Raw genomic sequence first — 24,937 nt, 5'->3', positions numbered from 1 at the left:
TAGGGCAGGGGTCTTCAAACTTGGCCCTTTTATGACTTGTGGATTTCAACTCCCAGAATTCCTCAGCCAGGCACGCTGGCTGAGGAATTCTGGGAGTTGAAGTCCACAAGTCATAAAAGGGCCAAGTTTGAAGACTCTGGATTAGGGTGACGGAGACCCTTAACATTGACCCCCATCCTGCAAAGGACCATGCACCAAACTGCAACGCCCCGGCACGAAGCGCCCAGAAGCTCTATAAAGGCTTATCTGCTGCGACAGGCGCTCCAAAACTACGATTCCCATCAGGCACTGCACTCCTTTCCTACTCAAAATCCTTCGCGGAAGGGGAGGTCTCTGCTGCCATGGCCTCAGCGCTGCGGCGACCGGGACTCGAAAGGCTTGGAGACCTCTCCGGAAGCCTGTCCTCATCAGCAGCGGCTGTTGAGGCCGAGGCCTACGGCATGGAGGCGGCGGCGAACTGTTCATTGCGCGTCAAGCGGCTGCTGCTGGACGCCAAGTTCGAGGGCTACAAGCTTTCGTTGGAGCCTCTGGCCTGCTACCAAGTGGGGCTGGACTCGCGTGAGTGTCAGCGTGGCGCCCGTTTGGCGGCCAGGTTTGGGGTACGGGGAAGCGCAGGCTGCGTTGGGGAACCCTGTGGCTCGGCTTCCCGGATTTGGAGCCCTGCTAGACAGGGAGAGCGCTTCCAGGCAAAAACCCGGGAGAATGAGTAAAATGGAGCAGGAAAAGCCGAGAATAGTCCCAGGCTTAAGAAATGTTTTTCTGCTCCGAGTGTTTAAATACAGGTAGTCCTCGATTTACAACAGTTCCTTTAGTGACCATTCCGAATTATAACAGCACTGAAAAAAGTGACTTATGATCATTTTTCACACTTAACGACCATTGCAGCATCCCCATAGTCCCATGATCAGAATTCAGATGCTTGGCAACTGGTTCACATTTATGACAGTTTCAGTAGCCCAGGGTCATGTAATCATCTTTTGTGATCGGCTCTATTTATGTTATCCATTTAGTTAATTATTTTATTTTTTTCTGTCTTATTTATTTATTAAATTTATATGCCTGCCATCTCACTGTCAAGCAACTTTTGACTATTAATTTCCCATTCCTTTGAACCAAATTTGACTTCTCGTGGTTTTATGGAGTTGCATTTATTTATTTCCCATATATTTATTTAGTTATTTATTTTATAAATACCTCAAGGCGGTGAACATATCCAACACACCTTCCTCCTCCTAATTTCCACACACAACAACCCTGTAAGGTGAGTTGAGCTGAGAGAGTGACCAGTCCAAGAGCACCAGCTGGCTTTCATGGTTTCCCAGCTTCTAGCCTGATGCCTTAACCACAAAATCACCAGTTCTGTAGATTTCTTCCTTAAAAAGTGGCTTGCCCTTTTCTGGGGTGTTTTTTCACTCACCAAACTCCTCCAGTTCTCAGATTTCCTGTTGGTCTCCCATCCAAGTTCTAAAAACATCAGTTTGGAGTCTGCTTAACTTGGGATTCCCCAGAGAAATAAGTAGGGGACTATCCAAAAGAGCAAAAATCTTCTTTGTAGTACTATTAGTTAAGGATAAAGTTGTATTTATTAAATTAATTTCAGATAATAAATATTCCAGGTAGAATATAATAGAAATAGAATAATTGGAAGGGACCTTCTAGTCTAACCCCCTGCTCAGGCAGGAAACCCTATACCAGATGCTTTGGAGAATAGCTTGGCTCCCTCTTTGTGGCAACCTCTGAGATATTGGAACACTGCTAGCATGTCACCCCAATCCTTCATTAAACTACCCAATTCCAGATACCGTTCTATCCATCAACTGTCTGAAAATTCATGAAGGGATTGATGAACTGAAATGTTTGGGGTCCCCAGCTTATATTTTAAAGATTAGGCAAAATCATTTCAGTACCTTACATAAAAATGCATATTCATTTTTAACTTAGCAGCAGTAGGTATTGACATTTAAAATACAGTTAAAACACAATATAAATACAATATAGAATAAAAGCATCTAAAATACATTATAGAATAAAACAGCATGAAAATATAGGCATACACATACATGAATTTCTTTACTTAATTATTTAATATGTATACAAATACTTTGGTTTCAAATATATAGAGTTTGTATATTTCTTCTGAATAGTTTCAAACTAATATTTTTTCAAAAAAACCTGACTTGCTTGTAAATTTAATCCAGGCTAATTCATTAAAGGTAGACTTTAATGTACATTCTTTCTCTGCGTAAAAGAAATATCTTAAATAAGTCAAAAGAAATCAATAAGAAGTCAATTGAATTATATTAGGAACTTGATTGTACTCTGATACTTTATTGTCATAATAATTGTATTTATAAACTAAGATTTTATGGTGGTGATTTAAGGTGATTTAAGCAAAGGTAAAACTTATTGTTACTGTATAGTAACACTGTAGAATTAAGAATAATTGTGACAAAGAAGCTTGTATACTATTGGTATGTAACTGCTGTAATATCTACCAAGACTCTACCTTGGCAGCCGTTCAAATCTTGGAGGAAACCTCATTCCAGAGGGCAGGCACTGCAAAGATCCAGAAATATGGTATTATTTAATTGGAAGATCCTGGAGTCTGTCAACCTTGCCAGATAGGATCAGCTGGACAAATACTATGGGGGATCCCTACGATGTAATAGCAAACTAGTTGAATGTGGGAGAATAATAATGCTTTCAATATACTTATGAATAGGTTATAAAATTGTGATGACTAGAAAACTTTTCAGTATTCTGTTACTTGATAATCCAGAGTCCTACTAATGAAATTTGAGTTATTTCTAATTATTTACCTTGCTGTGCATACCCATAATGTTAGCATGCTTTGTTTCTGAAGAGATTTGTGGTCCTGGTGCAAGAAAATAGATATGGTAGATTTGTAGATTAAAGTTGCTGTCACGACTTAATTTTTCTTCATGTTTTTGAATGCCAAGGAAATGAAAAGCTATGAAAGCTGTTAGGGAAAAAATGCCTTCTAAGACTTGCCTAAGTATTTAAAGCAGTGTTTCTCAACCTTGACCATTTTAAGGCATGTGGACTTCAACTCCCAGAATTCCACAGCCAGCAATGCTGGCTGTGGAATTCTGGGAGTTGAAGTCCACATGCCTTAAAATGGTCAAGGTTGAGAAACACTGCTTTAAAGAAAAGTCAGAGACAGCAGATGGCACTCTAATACTAGTTTTACTTATCAGCCTGATTTCTGTGTATTTACTTTTGAGGTATCTTGGGCAAAACTTATAATACCCTTATTTTAAATAGGGAAACTATGTTTTGAACAAGACCCATAAGTTAAATATTGTAAATTCATTTCCTAAGTGATTATGCAATATCGCATTTTTCCTGTTTCTGTTTCCCCCTTCAGCGGTAGCAGAAGTCAGACTGACAGATGATCAGTACACCTTGGAGCACATGCGTGCATTTGGCATGTATAATTACCTACATCTTGATTCCTGGTACCAAGATAATGTTTATTATGTTGATCAGCTTGGAAGAGTCATGAATTTAAGTGTTACTTTGGTAAGTTCATTATAAAATAAATATGTCCATGGCTGTAGCAGCAAACTTGCAAATTTTCTTGCAAGTATGTGTCCAAGAGCTACATGTGTAATTTTCAGCAAAAATATTATTTTCACATTCTTGCCGCACAAATTTCAGTATTTAGGTATGGGGAAGTTTAAACTTCCAACCCTGAGCATGGAGACTATTTATATGTCTAATCACACCTGGCCAAGTAAAGTATTCTATTCTAGCTAATTAAAACAAAAAATAAAATTAACAGTCTTCTCTCTGTTAATAGATAATTATGGATGATCTGCATATTTGTCAAAGAGGCTGCAGTTTGTAGTGTGTAATATCTCTTCAGTTAAAGCTATTATGCACCTGTTTTTAATTTAAATATGAAAAGATAAGAGTGTGTGCAGGTGAACATTAAGAATTATGTGTATCAGTATTCTGTACATCTCATTCCAGAAGTGGTTCTAATTGATGTAATAGGAAGTAGATACTAACCAAAATAGTAACCATGTATTAATGTACTAAGAAACATAAGTAAAAAAAATACTCCCAGATTTTGACTTTTATTCCACTTGCCAATTCTTTCAGGGGAATAGCACCCCTATCACAGCCAAATGTTGAATTCCCTTAATCAGAGAATTTCTGGATCAAATAGCCATACATTCTTGTTCAGTATATATTGGTTTTCTAATAAGGAGATTATGTTTTCTTCTGACTTATCATTTCTAACTTTGTTTCTGCTTATTTTTGGGATGTATAGACTAAAGACCATCACCAGAGTCCATGAAAAGCTTAGCTACGCTATTATGATTGTTTATTCTTTGTTTTTTGAGCTTAAACATATTCTTGTTTTCTTGTTTTGCAGGACACTGCCTTAAAAAAACCAAGAGAAGTATTCAGGCTTCCTGCAGACTTAATAGCTTGTGATAATCGTCTTTGTGCATCACTACATTTCACATCTTCCACCTTGGTTACCCTTTCAGATGGAACAGGAAGACTATATCTTATTCAAACTGGCAAGCGGGATGATGGTTCTTGTGAAAAGTGGGAAGTAAGTCCTGAGAATTTGTCTTATGCTAAGAAGCATTAAGTATATTTTAAATGCTGTCTCCTTTCTCAAATGGTTGAGTATGCTTGGTTAAGATCACCCTCTTTCTACTGCTTAGTTGCTTTAGTATAAACAAATTGGCTTTCATATATGTTTCGAATTGTAAGATAAGTGATTTCCTCCTTGTTTCTTCATTAAAGACTGCTAACCTCAGGAAACCTAATATTATTGTCATTTGTTATAATTTTGCAAATGTCTGATGCACACACAAAACTGTTCTAGACAATGTATGTAAAACTCAGTCTCTAAACTCCTAAATTTCCCACTTTGAAGATCAATCTAGCCAACTCAAGTGTCAAAATTAAACACATATTAGCTGCTTAATCATCTCTGGAGTATGTAGAGATGCCTGCTTAAAAGGAGTGACTTAATTGCTTTTGAGAATACTGAGATTAATGGGGTAGGTAAAACTCTGGGATTCATATGCATTGTTGTACGTCCTTGTTTAATGACTAGCTACTAACTGACCGTTTGAAATTACAACACATCCCCAAAAGCTATTTACAACCTGAAGTTCTGATGGCTGCACATCCCGCAATCACACGACCATATTTTGGATGCTTGACAACTGGCTCATTGTTACAGCTTGTTACAGTGTTCCACACTTGTGACTATGCTTTAATGACAGTAGGAATACATTATTCACTTAATGAATGTGGTGTTCACTTAACCACTATGATGTTTGCTTAAGTCAAAGAAGTCATAAAGTCAGGTCTGGTCACCTTGACTTATGACCATCATGATTTATAATGGAAATTATTGTTATAAGTCAGATACTGTAAAATATTAAATGCATCATACAATTAAATAGAAAACAAAAATATTTATAAAAATTACTTGTAGTCATAAGAAAATCTAACCATTAATGTTCAGAAATATGTAAAGTATGAAAATAAAGACATCAGCTATAAAGGCTTATAGTTCCTAGAAACAAATACATTTTCTCTAAAGTATTTGTGAAATATGCCTTTCTGCATAGATCTGTTGATTTCTGGAAGGATTTTTTTTGTCCAAATAATAGTTATGGAAATGAATTCATATAGAAAGTTAATTAATTGAACATCATGTTGATCTTAATTGCATCTTGCTGGAGCTAGTGTCAAAAGTACTATTATCAAGCATTGAAGATTGCCCTATTTCCTAACATTCTCTGAGTAAAGAAATTCTAAATTACACTTAAGCCATTTCTGAAAAAAAAGATACAGCATAGAAATTTAACTATTTCTTCTCCATATTTTATATAGCAAAAGAATTATTTAGCTTTTTGCTAGTTTAGAATCTTTAGTGGATTTTTTTAATATCATTAATTCTTTTGTGACTCCTAAAATCAGCCAATAGTTAAGGCAAGCAGGCTAGAAACTAGGAGAGTATGAGTTCTAGTCCCACCTTAGGCATTAAAGCCAGCTTGGCTGACTTTGGGCCAGCGACTGTCTCAGTCCAACCCACCAAATAGGATTGTTCTTGAGAAAATAGGAGGAAAGAATATTAAGTATGTTCATTGCAGAATAAAAATAAATATCACTATTATCTTTTTCCTAGAAATTGTGCCAAGAGTTAAATACAATAATTAAATTCAGAATTTGGGATATCCTGCTACTATTATTTATTTATTTGTATTCTGCTTTTATTGTTTTGACAAAGAACTCAAACTGGCAAACATATCCACTATACCTTCCTCCTCCTGTTTTCTTCACAGCAACGTTATAAGATGAGTTAGGTTGAGAGATAGTCCCTGCCCCAAAATCACCCAGCTGGCTTTCCTGGCCAAAGTGGGACTTGAACTCACAATCTCCTTCCTTCTAGCCCAGTGCCTTAAATGCTAGACCAAATTGGCTCTCCATCCTATCTTATTATGCATTCTATCTTGAGAGCCGCATTGATATCTTGTAAACATTTGTAAGCTTCCAGAGCTTACAAATGTTTACAATTTGTTGGCATTTCAGAGTGTTTTTAGTATCTTGTTTTCCTATTCATACGTTCATAATCAATCTTAGAATTTGATTCATAAAATATAAACTGGTTTTTGAAGAGGTAAACAAACTTCCAACTTGTCCATAAAGCTTTCTATGATGGATTGAGCAATATCTGTGATGATCTAATCATTTTCCTGGATGATTGAGGAAGTTTATACAAGGAATATTAGTGTTTGTGGTTTGTGGAATAAAGCTACAAATAAGAGGATTCATCCATCATGATAAGCCAATCCCTAGAAATAAGGCTTGAATGAGCACTGTATTTGGCCTTGAGAAGATCTTTTTCCCCTTTGCAAAAGATTTTTAGTATTGAAAGATGTAGAGGCAGAATAAGTTTTATTGTCTAGACTCCAGATTTATGTGTAGGTTGCGCTGGATACATGATTCAGTTATAAAGATGGAAGATCTTGGACCAATAACAGTTTATTTGTATGGGGAAAAAATCTTAAAATTGGAATCAAATAATCATATACCATCAGCAACATCTAAAACACTTCAAATAAGTATTTTCTTTTCCTGTTAGATGAACTGTGTTTATTGGAAATAGTATATACTGAGTTACCATCACAAAAACACAGGTTGATAGTCTTTTCTATTAGATCTGAAGAATGCATTGTGAACTCAGAAAATATTACTCAGTTGCTTACTAAAGTTCCTTCTTTCTCCAGATATTATTCAGTGAAGAGTTTGAGACTCCCTTTATTATAGTCCACAGCACATCGTTTTTGCAGTCAGACTCACGTTCAGTTGGTGTGTTGCTCTTACGAATAGAAAAAGATGAATTGGATGCACAAGGCAGCGGCTTTCATGTTTCTTTGGAGTGGGCTACAGTTGTGAATACTTCTAAGGAGGGTGAGTGTTTCACTTGGTTTGATTTTGCTGCTATATGAAAGAAAGTTCACTGGCTATCTATACACATTTATTACATTCTTACAGTAGGAATTCTGGAAACTATTACCTTAGGGAATGGAGAAAAAATATAAATACAAATTTGCAAATGTTTGGAAGAGCTGTTAGAAAATAGGTCTTAAAAGAAAATATGGTAAGGCAGGATGACATTAAAAATAATAGTAAATCACATTGAAGTTAAAGAAGTTCCTTTTCAATAAATGTTTCCTTATCTTTTCTGTTCCCCAAAAATGTATAGAAACAATCTCAGATGGCTGAAATAGACTCTGTACTACAAGCAGTCATCTTTTCGAATAGCTTAAGGCAGAGCCTGGCCATAGAAATCAGTCATGAAAATGTGCTAGTGAATTTGAGCTAGTCACTTTCTCTCAGCCCAGCCAATTTCATATTATATAGAAAAATGAGAGGAGTATGCCCTCGTACCCTGCCTTGAGCTCTGGACATAAGGCAGGGTAGAAAATGGAAAGCTAGCTGAGTTAATTTGGGCTGATCACTCTTTCTGAACCCAACAAGCTTCACAAGATCATTTACATTTTTTTTATTTCTATCACATCTTTATCATTTTTTTACAAATAATTTAAGACGTTGAATATATTCAACACACCATCGTGCAAATGAGGATTTTGAGATATTCCAGAAGAATTGTTAGTGGTGTAATTAACCTTGGAGTTATAAGGAGAGTATTTATTTATTTATTTATTTATTTATTTATTTATTTATTTTATGAGACTTATATACCGCTTTAAATGCAAGCACTCTCTAAGCGGTGTACACCAGTAAGCAATGCATATATATATATATTTACATTGCCCCCAACAATCTGGGTCCTCATTTTACCTACCCCGGAAGGATGGAAGGCTGAGTCAACCTTGAGCCGGTGAGATTTGAACTGCTGACCTGCTGAACACAGTCAGCTAAAGCGGCCTGCAGTACTGCACTCTAATGCTGCGCCACCTCTGTGCTCCTATATCTACATAACGCTCTTTCAAGCACTCCATGTTGGTTGGTTCCTTTCATGAAGGCTGTATTAAAGCATTCCAAAGACAAATTATGCTCCAAATTTTGGTATGATCAAGGTATTGTTGAATTGCTTATCCTTTAAAAATTGGAGGAATTAAGAAATTAAAAGTTTTTTTTTTTAATCAGGTGAAGAAGTGTATGAAGTCTCCAAACGCCGAGTTCTTCAAGGAAAATCTGTTCCTCATTATGCAGCTCTAGAACCAGATGGCAGTGGCCTGATGGTTATCTCTTACAAGCCCTATACTCTTTTGCAGAATGGCGAGACCAAACAAGATGAAAATGAAAAGGAGAAAACAGAAGTAAACAGGAAAGGTAACTCCCTACCATTCCTGCTATCCTGAAGCTTTATAGTGGAAAACATAATTACAATCATGCAGGCTTGAAAATTCTTCAGTATAACCATGTGATAGTCAGTGATCTAATCCCAGAATCTCAAAAGCAACTTCTATGTTTACGTACCTTGATTTGTTAACTTGTCACACAGTTTTTAAAGTTAAAAGAAGTAATCATAGAAGTTAGAGTTGCAATATATTTACCTGTATGCAATGAGCTTTCCATCTGTTTAAATATTTAACCTGCCAAAGCCTTCAATGGTTAATGATTGTACGATTGTAAGAAGCTGTGCTGATGTAGACATTATCCAATTTATGTTCATTCGTGTGACAGAAGTAAATTTCTCAGTAGATAAGTAGACTTCTCAGAAGTACTATCATAGCCTGGTTCAGACATTATAAATGGTGGGTAGCGTTATTCATTCAAAAGCTTCTGCCTTTTTAGCTAGCGAAGTTGCTAGAAAAAAAATCCATACTAATAGGTTCATTTATCCTGTGTAGCCAAATAAGGGAAAATGATACTTTGATTTTTAAAAGCTAGTATGTTCTATATTATATTGATGTCTTAGTAAATTACGGTACATTTGTGGTAGGATTATCTTATACTGTTCAGTTAGTGTCTAAGATGACAGTAATAATGTTTTCTAATGATTCATAGGATATAATTGTTAGTGTGATTTTATAAATGGGAACAATCAAGCAAAAATGACAACTCTATGACTAACAGACCTGTCATTTAATTCATTAGAATATAATTACATACAATCCAACCTGCATTGGGATATATAAATAACTATTCTGCTCTTTTCTTTTTTGGTCATTCTTTAGATTATTGCATCTAGTTCTGGGCTCCATGATTTATGGATCCTGAAAAATTGTTAACAATTTCAACATAGGGCAGTGAAGATAATCAGGGACTACAAACTTAAGTGATGAAAAATGGAAAAGAATTAATATGTTTAACCCTGATAAATGATGACTAATAGGGGATATGATTATACTTTTCAGTGCTAGAAAAGACTTCTTAATATTAATAGCAGTTTGATCATGAAACCCCTCATTTGGATGTGTTTTAGTAGTAATTAGGTGGTCATATTTCTGGGCTACTTTAATTTGCATTTCTTCACTGAGCAGTAGATTGAACTAATAGTTTAAATGCCCCCTTTGCAACTGTTATGATTCTATTTATCTATGCATTGAATTTTTTATTCTCTTCATATTTAATGATTATTTGTACCTTCCTAGTAGATTTTAAATAATGACAGATGAACTTTGGAGCTGCTGTTACTTTTCTTTTTCTAGTTTCAGACAGCTAGGCAATACAACATTTTGTTGTACTAATAACTGGTTTTTTTTGACAGCTATTCCACAAATCTTCAATGTTTTAGCCTTTAGCTAATTATGTACTCCCCTTATGTGCTTCTGTTTACAGAACCTCTATATTACTGGCAACAGACTGAAGATGATTTGACAATCATTTTCCGACTCCATGAAAACTTTACCAAAGAAGATATACATGTCAGCTTTTCTCCAAATCAGCTCAGTGTAGCATTGAAAGATCCACAGTTTCCTATCCTGAAAGGTGACCTTTTTTCATTGATTGACCATGAAAGCTCCACATGGATAATTAAAGAAAATAGGTATTTATTTTAGTGTTGTGTACTTGATATGTTGAATTTGTTACATATTTCCATCTGTAGCCTATTGCCATTATTCATTTTTTATTTAATGGGGAAAGGGGTAACTAGGTGGTGGCATTACTAGAATATCTTTAGTGTAGATTGCCACAATGTAATGAATGTTGGTAGTATGTAGCATTCAGCAAAGCAGTCCCTGTATCATTTAACATGTGAGTTTGTAAATAGGTGGTCACCCATGTCTGATTCATAAAATACAATAACGTTGAATCAAGTACTTATCCATAACTGAAGTTTTTCTATAAACCAATATGATCTACTCACCTTCCTATTGCAGATGGTTTGTTTTTCCTTATATTTTTGGAATTGCTGTCAGTCATCAAAATTGAGGAGAAGACATGGCATATAAAGCCTAGAGGCAGAGATTTTTAAGGAATGATTTAATTCTAGACTGTTCCAGTGAAAGGACACCATCTACAGTATAGGTGTGAATTCATAGTCGGGTTTCCTTGAAGCACCTCACTACTATCAAAGTATTGTGAATAGATTAATATAGTTTATTTAATATTAAGTCCTGAATTCTACTTTTGCTCATGGCTTATCAATGTTTATCTATTTTATCCCTTCCTAGATTAGAGATAATTTTAATTAAGAAGGAAGAAGAAAAGCGTTTATGGCCAGAACTGATAATTGGTGACTGTCGGGGGGAATTTATTATGGACCCAGCTCAAAGTGCCACAATAGCTGAGCAGCTGATGTATCTTACTTCTGATGAAATGGTAAACTGATGATAAAATGTGTGGTTTTAATATATAAATATACATAGCAAAATATATTACAATCTAGTGATTAAATTGTATGTTGCATGATTTTTGAAATCGTACTTTGTTGAATATCCTACAGTGATTGGCTTTATATATTGTGCTTAGTTATCTTTAGGTAGACTGAAAGTGATGGGCATATTTCAAACTATAGATATGAAATTAAATGATTGCATCCTTTTGAAGAAAAGCTCAATATGCATAAACATAAAAAGAAGGGGACTAAAACTCAGCACAACTGTCCTCCCAAAATTCCAAGTTTCCAGTTTTTTTAATGAGAAATAATCATTGTTTCCCAACCTGCAATCTGAATTGTTTCAATTTAGGATGCAGTTATCTCATGCTCCTATGAATTGACTATATACTGGAATTAGACCTTTTTTATTATTATTATTATTATTATTATTATTATTATTATTATTATTATTATCATTATCATTACCATCATCATCATCATTATCATTATTATTATTTATTGTTTTATAGAGAATAAAATACAAAACAGTAAACAAAATGAAACAAAACAAAAGCATACATTCATAGAACGATACCTTTTTAAAGGTATCAATGAAATACTGGATGCAATACTTGTTTATAGATTTATTATATCACACGCTTCTTTTTTACTGTTATTTTATTAATGTCGGCTCACAGAATGCATAGAAAGCTAAATTTAATTCCTGATTTCAGAATCCAGATCATAACAAAGAAACTCCTCGATGTAATGCTCAAGAGCTGGAAGAATGCGACATTTTCCTTGAAGATAGTACAAGTTTATGTAGATTTGACGGTGATACCATGAAGATCACTCATGTGGTAAGCATTGGATTAAATTCTTAAATTCCATAATGATTGCTTTCAGCACGTTTTTGGAGGAAGTAAGGGAGACTTTGCTTTTTTATTTTCATTGAGGGTTTTTTAAAAAGTCATCCTGTTCCTTCAGGTATAGGCTAACCATTCCAAGATTCCAAGGAAAGCCTTGGAAAGATAATCAGATGACATGCTTTTGTTTGCAAAGATCAGCATTGGCTTTCCCATGAGACTCTATGGAAATGACAGTTGGATTTTGAAGAAGAAGGATAGAAAGTATTGACAGATTTTTGAACTCTGATGTTGGAAAAGGTTCCTGAGAACATCACGGGCAGCAAAAACAAACAAATGGATCATTGAACAAATTGATTCAGAGTTATCACTTGAGGCACAAATGACCAGGTTGAAATGCCTATATTCTGAACATATTATGTGAAGACCTGTGTCTCTTTAGAAGTTATTAATACTGGTGAAAGTAGCTAGAAAAAGAAGAGGGTGATTCGTAGCAAGGTTGATGGATTCAATTATGGTGGTGATGGGTGCAGCCTTGGGTGGCACGAAGAGCCGTGTTCATCATACTGGGGAAAAGCTGCCTGTGTGGTTGCTAAGAGACAACATTGACTGGATGAGACATAATCGGTCAAGAAAAAAGCCTGAGATCTATTTTAGCTGTCAAGTAATACACATCAAATGGATAGACCTGTTTATCCCAATAATCATTTATTAAAAGAATTCTGTATAAAAACATAGGTTCCAATTTAAGGTGCTATTCCCCCAAATCACATATAACTGTAATCTCCATGAATTTGTACTACCACTTGCTTTCTTCATGATACTTTTCAGGTTTTTTTTTTTCCTGAAACAATCAATAGTTGAATTTCCTCATATTACTTTATCTGCATCATCATATCTTGTGTGGCCACCAAGAATTGGTCAGTTAAACACCTTATCACTAGTGTCAGCTTGAACCCTTAAAGCTAAAATGACTGTCATGCTATAACATTTCATTAGCCATGAACCACCCAGTGCTTCATTAGCCATGAACCACCCAGCTCATTGTAATGGGTCACGTCGACCTAATTTAAAATCTGCTGTTCAGCAATATACTCTTACTATCACCAAAAATAAACTTCACCTTTTCAGATTCCCAGTACTTACACAACTTGACATTTAGAAGCAGCAGAACAAGTATTAACTTCTAGCTGGGTGCAATCAAGATGAATGTATCCATAGGCTTATTGAAGCTTAGATCTTCAGTCTATATTAGTCTTTCTCAACCTGGTGCTTTCCAAATATATTAGACTATCACTCCCAGGATTCCCAACCTTGAGAGTTACATAACACAGTTGGTCAGCCCAGAGTAAGCAGGGCACAATTTTCAGCTCCTTTTTTTTTTCTTTATGCCAGGTTGTGGTATTTTGAAGAGAAAAATGTATTAAAATTTTCTCAGAAGCTGACTGCTATTTTTTTTAGGGGGGGGGGTGAGATTTAAGACACTGGTGGTAGGATGGTTAGAATGCATTATTGCAGGCTAACTCTGCACACAGTGCAAATTCCCTGCAAATTCCCATGCAAAAAGGAATTGAGTTTGAAAACTTTATCCACTCCATTGATACCAGTAATCATTCCCTGTGCCCACCAAGCAAGTCAAGAACAGGAAGTGCTGTCCCGCAGAAGAAAAAGGTTGTCCACCCCTAATATAATGGAACCATTGGGCATCAGGTGGAGAAGTTCCATCCATATTGTCATTTTTCTTTGAATGCAAAACTGCATGGGATGCTGAGCTTTGTAAATGATAGTATAACTTGGAGTTCCTAACCAAAGTGACTTGGCCATTGCTGTGATGATACTACTAGATTTTTAATTCACTACAACTCAAAATGATACCGTGCCTAATTTTGAGCATTTGTGGATAGGTCTTACTATTAAAATTAAATTAAAGGGTTAATGTTTCTAACTCAATACTGCGTTCTAATATTGCATTCTAACCACTGGTGGAGCAATAGTGCAGGCTAACTCTGCCCATAGATAGCCTGGAGTTTGAGCCTGACAGTGGCACAGATTGACTCGGCCTTCCATCCTTCCTAGGTCAGTAAAATGAGGACACAGATTGTTGGGGGCAATTTGTTTACACTGTAAAATGCTCAGAGTGCTGTAAAGCATTTTGTTGTTGTTTTTAATTGCGAAGTTGTGTCCGACCCATCGCAGCCCCATGGACAACGTTCCTCCAGGTCTTCCTGTCCTCTACCATCTTCTGGAGTCCATTTAAGTTCACACCTATTGCTTCAGTGACTCCATCCAGCCATCTTATTCTCTGTCGTCCCCTCCTTCTATTGCCCTCAATCTTTCCCAGCATTAGGCCCTTCTCCAGTGAGTAAAGTATTATGGAGCGGTATATAAGTCTTAAGTGCTATAAATATTGTTACTGAGTTTACATAAAAATGCAGGATTAGGGCAACAGCATGTTGAGCACGAAGGAACAGAGATATAAGTTTAGAAGCATTGAAGTAAAAGAAAAATGTCCCTTCTAGAATTATTTTTGTTTCTGTTTTTTGGCTGAGGAGAGAAAGAATACAGAACTTCCCCCTCCCCCAAATTGTAATCTAGCCATATTTTATTTTTATTGATTTTTTCACAGCTATAAAATCACTTTGTTATTTTTTTAACAAAATAATTATATGTAAAATTTAAAAAATATAGTTCTGTGTATAGATTCATTTTCTTGTATCTTAACTCCATTATATATCATTACAAATAAAATGTTATGGATTCAAATGAAAACCATTTTTCTAGATTTCTAAATTGTCACAGCCATAAATTGCCCAGAAAATAATGAAAACAAATGTTTGTTTGTTTTAAATCCCTGGGCCTTTACAGCTGTAGAGGAAGGATCCATTACAATGGTCTCAGATCCAGAAATCACGTTATTTTTATTCCAATTTGATAAAAATGAGCCTCAAAAGATAATTCTGTACTTCTTCAGGTCTTTTTAAATATATAAATTTAGGTAGGTATGCAAGAGTTATCTTCCAGCATAGAAAGTCTTAGGATGAAAGTAACTCCACCAAAAAGCTTCAGAAAATTAGTAAAAGCTTCCCGTTACAGCTTATATTGAAAGAGTATGTTATATTTACAGGGAATCCTCACTTAATGACCATTGTTTTAACAACTATTTGAATTTAGAGCAGCATTGAAAAAAGTGAGCTGTGATCAGTTCTTGCACTTAAGACCTTAGTAGCATTTCAGTAATTGAGAATTTTTTTAAAAAACCAAAATAAATGAAATTTATAAACTAATAAGCAACATTAGAGATTGTCAGAACCATTCCAAACAGCCCCATTATGTGTTCAGCAAAACATAACACTTCTAGCATCTTGCTTTTCACAAAAAATATACATGCTGTATATTGCATCCTCAGATGATTTGTGAAAATATTACAATATCGAAAATCTCATTTTCACAACAGCTGTTGAAATAATATAAGTTTGTTTTTTTTCTGAATCCTGAAGTTGAATTGAGTTCTTTTTTGACAATGAGTAGACAAAAGCACTTCATTATAATTATCAGACATTTAAGCTGCTGTGAATATTAGTTTGTTGAAACAAAAACATAGTACAATTATGTATTTGTTGGTAAAATTGATACCACATTGTTTCATTGTTGGTTTTTGTTCTTTAATATCCCAAAGGAATGAATTTGTAAGCCATCATCTATAGCAGTGGTTCTCAACCTGTGGGTCGAGATCCCATTTGGGGTTGAACGACCATTTCACAGGGGTCGCCAAACAATGCAGTCCGCCATTTTTTTCCCCCTTTTCCTTAGCTGTGCTACTCCCTTTTATTCTATTGGCTTTTGAAAGCCAATAGAATAGACTCTCTCGAATAGAGTCTAATTCTATTGGCTTTCAAAAGCCAACAGGAATTGTCCAGGCTGTCTCTGCCCTGCTGAGCCCGCCAAAAGTCCCATTCTGCAAACAGTGTTGAACCAGTTGAGTAGTCCTCGACTTACGACCGGTTGGGGGTCGCAGCATTAAAAAGGTTGAGAACCACTGATCTATAGTCTCATTAGGAACAATAAAGTTTTGTGCAAGAGACTTGGTGACAAGAATACTGTGTAAATACAGCAAGCCTAACATAGCATCATGTTTCATATTGTCTTTTTTTCTTCCGTTCAGTTGTGTTGACTAGGGGTCAACATAATAGCAGTGTTCCAATATCTAAGGGGCTGCCACAAAGAAGAAGGGGGGTCAACCTATTCTCCAAAGGATCTGAAGGCAGGACAAGGAGCAATGGATGGAAATAAAGCGAGAACTAACCTAGAATGAAGGAGAAATTTCCTGATAGTTAGAGCAACTAATTGCTTGCCTCCAGATGTTGTGGATGCTCCATCAGTGCAGGTTTTTAAGAAGAGGTTGGACAAGTATTTGTCTAAAACGGTATAGGGTTTCCTGCTTGAGCAGGGGATTAGACTAGAAGACCTTCAAGATCCCTCCCAACTCTCTTATTCTGTGTTTGGTGTCAGTGATTGCCTGGGCAAGCTCTGCAGTTTTCTTCGCAAGGTTCTTCCGAAGTGGCTTGTCGTTGTCTCTTTCTTACAGCTGAGAGAGTGTGATTAGCCCAAGATCATCCATATGGCTTTGTGCCTTAGGTGGACAAGAACACCTCCCAGTTTCTGTCTAGCCCAGGGGTAGGCAACCGTGGCTCTTTTATGACTCGTGGACTTCAACTCCCAGAATTCCTGAGCCAGCATGGCTGGCTCAGGAATTCTGGGAGTTGAAGTCCACGAGTCATAAAAGAGCCAAGGTTGCTTACCCCTGATCTAGCCAGATACCTTAACCATTATACTAAAGTTGCTCTCAAGCCAGTTTGCCTTTCTATGGGTAGCTCCAGTTGCGGTAGTTAGGCAAATCTCACACAGTTGTTGGGAGTGTCACCACGTGATTGCCATATGTGACCTTTTTTTTTTTTTTAGTTTTAATGCAACTTTTATTCAATTGCTTTTGTTACTAGGGTAGAAAAAAAGTATGATATTTAAAATTATACCTTGGTGTAATGAACCACATTAAATTGCAGTAATATTTTTTTTGTTTATCACTTAATTATTCAGCCATGTAAGCTGACCTTTTGCATATTGTCATGTGGATTTTATTTGTCAGAACAAAATGGGATTTGTAATATATATATATAATTACTACCTTATCTGTTCTTTTTTTTAAAGTTAAAAGAATTTACAGATGGAAAGGACATTTTACATTTGCATTAAATTTTTCATTCCGATAAAATGGAAATTCTCTTCTGTCTGGAGATTCTTTGTTGTTGATTTACTTCATGTGGATAAGACTATAACTACAAACTGTACAGCGTTTTAAAAAGGACACAGGAGATAGTTGAGAAATTATAGACCAATCAGCTTAACATATTCCTGACAAATTGATAGAAATGAGGAACAAGGAAACAATATTTAAGCATATAGAACAGACATGTCAAACTCGTGACGTCATGTGACATCACACAATGTATCGGGATGGTTTTGCCATTGCCAGCAATGGGGTGGGCTTGGCTTCCACGTGATGCATCTGGCCTGTGGGCCGGCAATTTGACACCCCTGATATAGAAGAACAAACCTTATAAAGAGGAAAGCAGCATAAGTACCACTCAGTTAAATTCTGCCACACCAAACTTTTAGAGTACTTTGAGAGTGTTGAAAACCACATAAATGTTGGCACTATCTCTGAATTTTCAAAAAGTCATTGATAAAGTTTCTCTTCAAAGGTTTTTGAATAGATTTGTTGGTCATGGGATAAGAGGACCTGTTCTTTTGGGAATTGATAATTGGGTCAACAAAACAAAGGAATAAATGGGCATTTTTTTCTCAGTGGAAGAGAGTTAGAGGAAGAATTTTGCAAGACTATGAATTCTAACTCCACCATAGGCATGAAAGCCAGCTGAGTGACTTTGGGCCAATTACTCTGTCTCAGCCCAGGGAAAATAGGAAGAACGAGTGTTACGCATGTTCTCTACCTTGAGTTATTGATAAAGTAATGAAGGCAGTATAAAAAAATGATCTATGTTAGGTCCACTGCTTTTGAACTTGTTCATAAATAATTTGAATTTAGGATTAGCTAATAAGAAATCCAGGTATGTACTGTAGATAATGCTTTAAAAACTATTTAGGAAAGTTTTACCAAAAAAAAAAAAAAAAAAAAAAACAAACCTGATTGTGAACAGAGCTAAATAACTCAGTGCAAACTAGATGAATGTTTAGAAATGACAGATGCAGTTATTTAAATAGATATAAAGCGATACACATTGAGACAATCCTCCATCCTCCATACACACATCTGATGAGACTGATGGGGTGTGGGGCATCTGTAGTTAATCAGAAAGTGATCTGGAAGTCATGAAGATTTTGACAAAAATCTATTATAGGGATCACTAGAAAGGGGATTGAATTAAAAGCCAACATTTAATGCCTCTGTATAGTTCTGTGATGTGTCCACATTTGGAATACTGTCTACAGTATTTGTGGCATTTGTAAAAGTATATAGTAAAAGATGGAACAATGCAGAAGAAAACAATCAGAATTATAAAAGTGTTTCATAAACCTTTCCTACAGGCAAAGAATAGAAGGGGAGCAAGCAATGTTTGAAAAGTCAAGCATTCCTTGAAGAAAATGGCGTCAGGATCAGAATTTATGTAGTGAGGCAGATTAATGAATGAGAATAGACATAAGGGTCAAATCTGTTCTCCAACCAAAGAGAGAGAATGCATTATCACCTACATAGTAACTTGGATGGTCTTAAAATCAGATTGTATAAATGCATAGAGGACAGATCTATCAAGAATTACCGTACTACATTGGAAAGTTTAATGTTACCTCTGTAATGGGGGTTCAGGATTCCAGATGGTAGCAGGAAATAATAGCAAGGATTGGGAGGGGGAGAGAGATGTCTGCACTGCCTGCTTGTCAGAACCCATAAACATTTGGCCACTGTGAGAATCAAAATGTTGAAGGAATATTGGTTTTGATCTAATCCAGTAAGGCTTCCTTACAGTCTTAACGTAAATATAAATATTGCTAATTTTTGATTGCTTATAAATAATTTAGCAGTTCAAAAGATGTAGAATATTATCTGTAAGCAGCTCTTATTTATTTTATAGGTGCTAAAACTATAAATTAAGAAATTCTAATTAAAGTTTCTATTTTTTAAAAAAATCTGGAGCATGGTTTATCCTCTGCTAAGATATGTACCTTTTGATTTTGATTTATTTAAAACATTGGTATGAAACTATTGAACTCAGCAAAGCTAAATAAGTACCTAGGAGGTAATATGCTATCCTTATAATGTGACAAACCATGTTTCAAAACTTCAATTTGTGTGAAATGGCCATAGGGTAACTATGAAAAAGATTCCATTTTCAATCCCTTCAGAGTTTTAAAACCAAAGTTGCATCCTTCTATGGTATGAAGAACTTTCCAGGGTTTCATATAGAACGAGAGCTTCAGCTGCAAGGACAAAAATGCAATGGAGTGTTTGTAATTGGCATCTTGCTACTCAGAGCATATTTACTGAGAGACCTAGGCATTTGTAGTAATGCGCAAAATTCATTGTAAAATTAAGTATTTCAGGAAAGATGATACTGGATTAAGAATTTGATTACAAATTCTGAACCTTGGTTTTCAGCAATGAGGCAACTGTTTTTCTTACAAGATACAATGAATGGTGTTGAATATGTAGCCTCTGGATCTTTTTTGACCAGCTTATAACCTTTTCCATATGCAAAATAGAGTGATTTATTTATTTGGATTCTATTCAAAGTCTGAAAAAAATAGGTATGTGTTTAAATTGGCATAAAATAGTTTTTTTTTTTTGCTTCTGTTGGAAACAGCAGCTTTAATGGTTTGGCGTATCAACCATCCTAATTGTTATTGCTGTTTAAATGTATGCAGCAGACTTTTTTTACTATGTGCTAATGTCATTTATAGGTCTGGGGGAAGACAAATAAAAGCTGCCTTTCTAAAGGAACATAGCCATTCCCAAGTTCATAGGCTTTAAATAGCAATCTTTATTCCAGCTTAAGTGTAACCCACAGAATTCTACAACCTATATAGACATCCCACATAAAATTCTCACAATGATGCCTCCAAAAAGTTTTTCTTGGTATAAGTCTTTTGAAATATAATACTGCACAGTAAGTAATAGTGAAAAACTTACTTTTGTTTAACTTGTACTGGTTTGATTTTGTTGTTTTTTTTTAAAAAAAAACTTGTTAATCATCCTGAATATTACTTATATTGGAAAAGGTTATAAAATTAATAAATTACTCTGTGTTTTCCCAATAAGATTCATCACCAAATAAAGATCAGAATCTGTAGAGCCAGCATTAAAAACAGTATGCCATACTGAGTCAGGGAGCACAACTGAATAATATCAGTTTTATATAGTGTGTGCTGATCCTCCAATCCCCAAATCCTAATCCTTTAGAGCAGATCAGTACTGGACTGGAAAATGCAACAAACAGAGATTTGGACCACTCAACTTATTATTTTTTTACTGATATTGTTGTGTTCTGTGTAGTCAGTTAATACTTTCTGGAATCTTTGGAAATAAATAAGATTGCTTTTCCTAATCCTGCAGGTAAACCTTGGAAGCAATCAGTATCTTTTCTCAACAGTGGTAGATCCTAAGGAAATGCCGTGCTTCTCCTTACGCCATGATGTTGATGCTCTTCTCTGGCAGCCCCGTCCAGATCAGCAAGACAAGTGGGAGCACATTTCTACCTTCAATGCATTAGGTAAGGGAAGACTCTGATTGAACAATATTCTGAAGCGCTTTCCCACTTAGTCCAGTCATCTGTGTTCATATTGCAAAGTTTCCCATTAAAATTTGTTTGGTGCTGAGTCTTGGGAATCACTATCTCAGAAAATAGCAAACTTGTGATAAAAGAGATCAGTATAGCAATTGAAATGTTGTCTCATCAAATCTATATTTTTCAGAATTAGAAACTAGCTTTAGAGAAGAAAACTTCTGAAGTGTTAGGGAGAATATAAAGAGAATACATTTGTTCATTGCTACAAGTGTGGGCCATCTCCATATCCAGTAGAGGATAAAAGCCCAAATTAAATGAAATTTTCCTGAAGAAACTTACCTGGTATTTCCAACATCTTTATGCTGAGTTAACTACAACAGATTCTAGTCAAAAGTTATTTGTGATAGTCATAGCACCCTGGCAATCTAAGGTTGGACAGCCATTTATACCAGAGAATCTGATATCCTCTAAAAGACAGCTTAAATTTTAGATGTTAATTCCACCTTCTCTCTGGTATGAAGTTTTTATTATGTTTTTATTATTGCCTCTGTGTACATTTTCATTGACGCCCACATCTTTCAGTCATTTTAAATTGTGCTTTGCTTCTGCTTATAAAATTCCTTGCATTATATGTATGCATTGCAAAGAGAAATGGAAACATTTATACCAATAAACGAACAAGTCTGGTCTGTAAAAGAAGAAAATTAATGTCTGTTGATATTGCCTGGAAAAGTGAAAATAGGAACCTGTCAGTGTACAGTTTCAAAGCTTAAAGATGCTATTTGGGAAAAAAACTAAAATGTCCAGGATTTTTGTTAAGTTGCAAATAGAAAAAAATCTGCCCTTTTTGTTTTGGCTTTATCTTAAGAGTTTGATTAAAAACTAGCAACATTTTCCTCTTAGTTTATTAGTTTGTTGCAATATGGCATATAATGTAACACTTTGGTGATAATCTGTTCCAGTAATAGGTTCCAAGGAAAATATTGCTTCACTCCCCATGTATAATGAAAGATTAGAAATATCTTGCCAACTGTACAATTAAAGGCTTAAATAGATGTGTCAAAGATAGTCCATGTAATTCTTTAAGCTTTAGAAACTCAGTTTCATTTGATATTTACTTTAAATTAGAATGAGAGCAACATTTCATAGAGTTCAAATGCTGCACTGAAAAGCTCTGGAGAACCAATCTAGACACGGCGTTCCACTAAAGTATTTTTCATGTGCTATCCTCTTAACATGTTTGCCATAACTGTGTGTCTTTGTAGTTTCCCAAAACATCCCAAATCTATTCTATTAACAATAGTCCAGTCCTGAGGATACAAAGCTGTGCACATTTATCCAGTTGAATCCCAGAGAAAAAGTTGTGCCCCATAACACATCTTATACTGCATAAAACAAGAGAGCATAAGGTCACACAATAACAACTGGTCTGTGAGATAAAAAAAAATAATTACTTGCTTTTGCTGGCTATGTGTGTTTCAGGTTATGTGCAGGCATCCAAGCAAGACAAGAAATTCATGGCTTGTGCACCAGACCACTCATATTCTGCCCTTTGTGAGTGCCTGCGAAGAGTATTCATATATCGCCAGCCAAGTCCTCTAACAACTGTTCTCTACAATCGAAAGGAAGGCAGACAAGTTAATCAGCTTGCTAAGCAGTTGGTAGCAACTCTGGAAACACATGATCCTTTTTTGGGTTTCCAAGCAACAAATGAGAGATTGTATGTTCTCACAACAAAAGCTCTATTTATAATAAAAGTAAGCAATGAGAATTAATCATGGTCTCATAATGATAACATATATCATTGATCTCTCTGCATTCATAATGAGCTCCAGGTATGACTCCAAAATGTAGCACAAAAGTACAGAATACCAGTATCAACTATATTGCAAAGATGTAATGCAATATAATGTGTACTGTCTCCTAAAGGATGATCAACATTGTTTTGTTGTATATTTAGGAGGAAAGCAGTTGGAGACTTATTTTTTAATAAATGTATTATTATTTTCAAATTGCCTTAAAGCTTTTTATTGTAACTGTTTCTATTTGGCCTCCTGAATCAATTAAGACACTCTGAAAATGTAATTTGCCACTAAGTAGATACATTTTTAGTTTTGTTTTGTTTGGATTGGATTTTTTAAAATTTACTTTAAATGTTTTCACAAAATGCTTGCATTGGCTCATTGAACAAATTATACTGAATATGTACATCCACTTTTCTTAAGCATATTTTTAATTGAAGCTCAGCATTCTCATTATGTGCAAATGTGGTAATTGCAGTTGGATTGTATCTGGTTTCCGGAAGCAAATCCTCATCCACTTGAGAAATAAAGTAATTTTTTTTAAAAAATGAAAAGGTTTCAGTGTTCTTTATCTTGACATTAAAAATAGATTTGAGAAAATGTAAAGATTTGTTAGAAATAGTCTTCTCTGAGCTGATATCATTTGAAAATACTGTGAGTTAAAATGGCTGTATGTAAGATTTTACTAGGAGAAACAAACTTATTAAGATACATTAAAGATAATCTGGCTGGGAAAGTAGATTTTACCATGAGATAAACAGTTCTAGATAAAAGAACACATCATATTTTGTACAAGACTTACAGTTACTACAACATAACTGTGAAGCCAATAATTTTCAAAAATGATGTTTACGTGCCAGTTTAAAACAAAGCTTGCAGCAAAACGTATTACTCATTTTTCCAGACTGCCTTTTTATTATACACTAATAAGAGGAAAGCATAGCTAAGATATTTTAACTTTAAAAGGACTTACAACATCTGCAAACCACATCTAGCCAGATTAACTGCTCTTTTCTAATACCGTAAATGCCGGTGTATAAGGCGACTTCCGCGAGTGCTGAAATTGGCGCCAAAGACCGGGGTCATCTTATACGCCGAGTCGTCTTATACGCCGGAAATACTGGTAATTTCCGGGGTATAAGACGACGTTCTAGGAATGCGGCCCGGCTATAAAGACGGGGGTCGTCTTATACGCCGGGTCGCCTTGTACGCCGGCATTTACGGTACTTCTTTCCGTATTTAAAATGGAATGGTGCGCTCAGTTTTATAGTTTTATAGTACGTCTGAAGGAAATTAGTTATGACCATATAGCTACAATGGTTTAATTTTACATCATATATTGAACTGCATGTAGCACTAGCAAAACTAGGGAGGGCATTCAGAGGGCTTTGACTCTCTGAATTTCAGTATTGCTTTTATTTTTCCTCCATTTATTTTAACTGCATGTGCTCTACAGCATTGCCAAGCTCATTCATTTAGATTTCTGATCAGCTGGCAATATTCTTAATATACTGTTCAGCTTCTCTTTTGTTACTTCTATTCCTTCCATTCTATTCCAGCTTGAATAAATTGTATCTTCTGAATGGTGTATTCTAGTCATGGAATTCGCCTCATTAGGTCCCCGTTTATTACTATTAAGTCATACGTAACTTCTTTGTGTAAGAATTTAAGCTATCTTCTGGCTTATTGTCCATACTCTAATCATTACTACAGAGACCACAAAGACTATGAATTTTATGACCCAATCCCAAAGGTGCTTTTTCAAAAGACAACTGGACTTTGTTTTTCCTTGAAACACCTTTGGGGCAACTATTACCTAGATGGCTGAGAATCTCCACAGACATTTATGTCCCAGTGTTCTTGATTTTTTATTAATAAATTCAACAGACTACTACAGCTACCTATTTCCTTCACCACTACTTAAGAATGAATGGCTTTGTCCCACTCATCTATCCCTGAGTCTATTTAAAGTAGTCCTGATTAAGCTGAGTATATTTCAGCCAAGCACATTTTGCCTAGTCCTAGTGAAACAGAACATATCTTAAGCCAGAATTCTATTATCCAGAAGCCAAAATCAGTCAATCCTCGTTGTGTTCTTCCCTTTCAGATTAGGTCAAAAGATAAATAAATGAGGCCACCTAAAACCATAAAACGACAATGTTTCCAGGACCATAT

General features: G+C 35.4%; 1 protein-coding gene across 1 annotated transcript; it reads left to right on the top strand.

Annotated features, from left to right (window-relative positions):
* The first annotated feature begins 312 nt into the window (after positions 1-312).
* On the top strand, positions 313-23,316 carry NUDCD1 (NudC domain containing 1). The gene is made up of 10 exons (XM_039354538.1): positions 313-558; positions 3,389-3,543; positions 4,406-4,591; positions 7,290-7,473; positions 8,677-8,862; positions 10,315-10,522; positions 11,151-11,298; positions 12,031-12,156; positions 20,789-20,945; positions 22,443-23,316. Exons 1-10 carry the CDS (start codon positions 342-344, stop codon positions 22,733-22,735), a joined length of 1,860 nt encoding a protein of 619 aa, XP_039210472.1. The 5' UTR covers positions 313-341; the 3' UTR covers positions 22,736-23,316.
* Positions 23,317-24,937: the final 1,621 nt, after the last annotated feature.

This window comes from Crotalus tigris, unplaced genomic scaffold (genome assembly GCF_016545835.1).
Source record: "Crotalus tigris isolate CLP2741 ecotype Arizona unplaced genomic scaffold, ASM1654583v1 scf7180000018559.1332295, whole genome shotgun sequence".
NCBI classification, from domain to species: domain Eukaryota; kingdom Metazoa; phylum Chordata; class Lepidosauria; order Squamata; family Viperidae; genus Crotalus; species Crotalus tigris.
The sequence above is the reverse complement of the archived record's forward strand: the minus strand, read 5'-3'. Positions and strand labels throughout refer to the sequence as shown.

Excerpts from the sequence above, each read along its gene's own strand:
- NUDCD1 (XM_039354538.1), top strand. The coding sequence starts at position 342 with ATGGCCTCAGCGCTGCGGCGACCGGGACTCGAAAGGCTTGGAGACCTC. Across the intron at positions 12,157-20,788 it reads CCATGAAGATCACTCATGTG|GTAAACCTTGGAAGCAATCA; the intron begins GTAAGCATTGGA and ends CTAATCCTGCAG. Across the intron at positions 20,946-22,442 it reads TTCTACCTTCAATGCATTAG|GTTATGTGCAGGCATCCAAG; the intron begins GTAAGGGAAGAC and ends TGTGTGTTTCAG.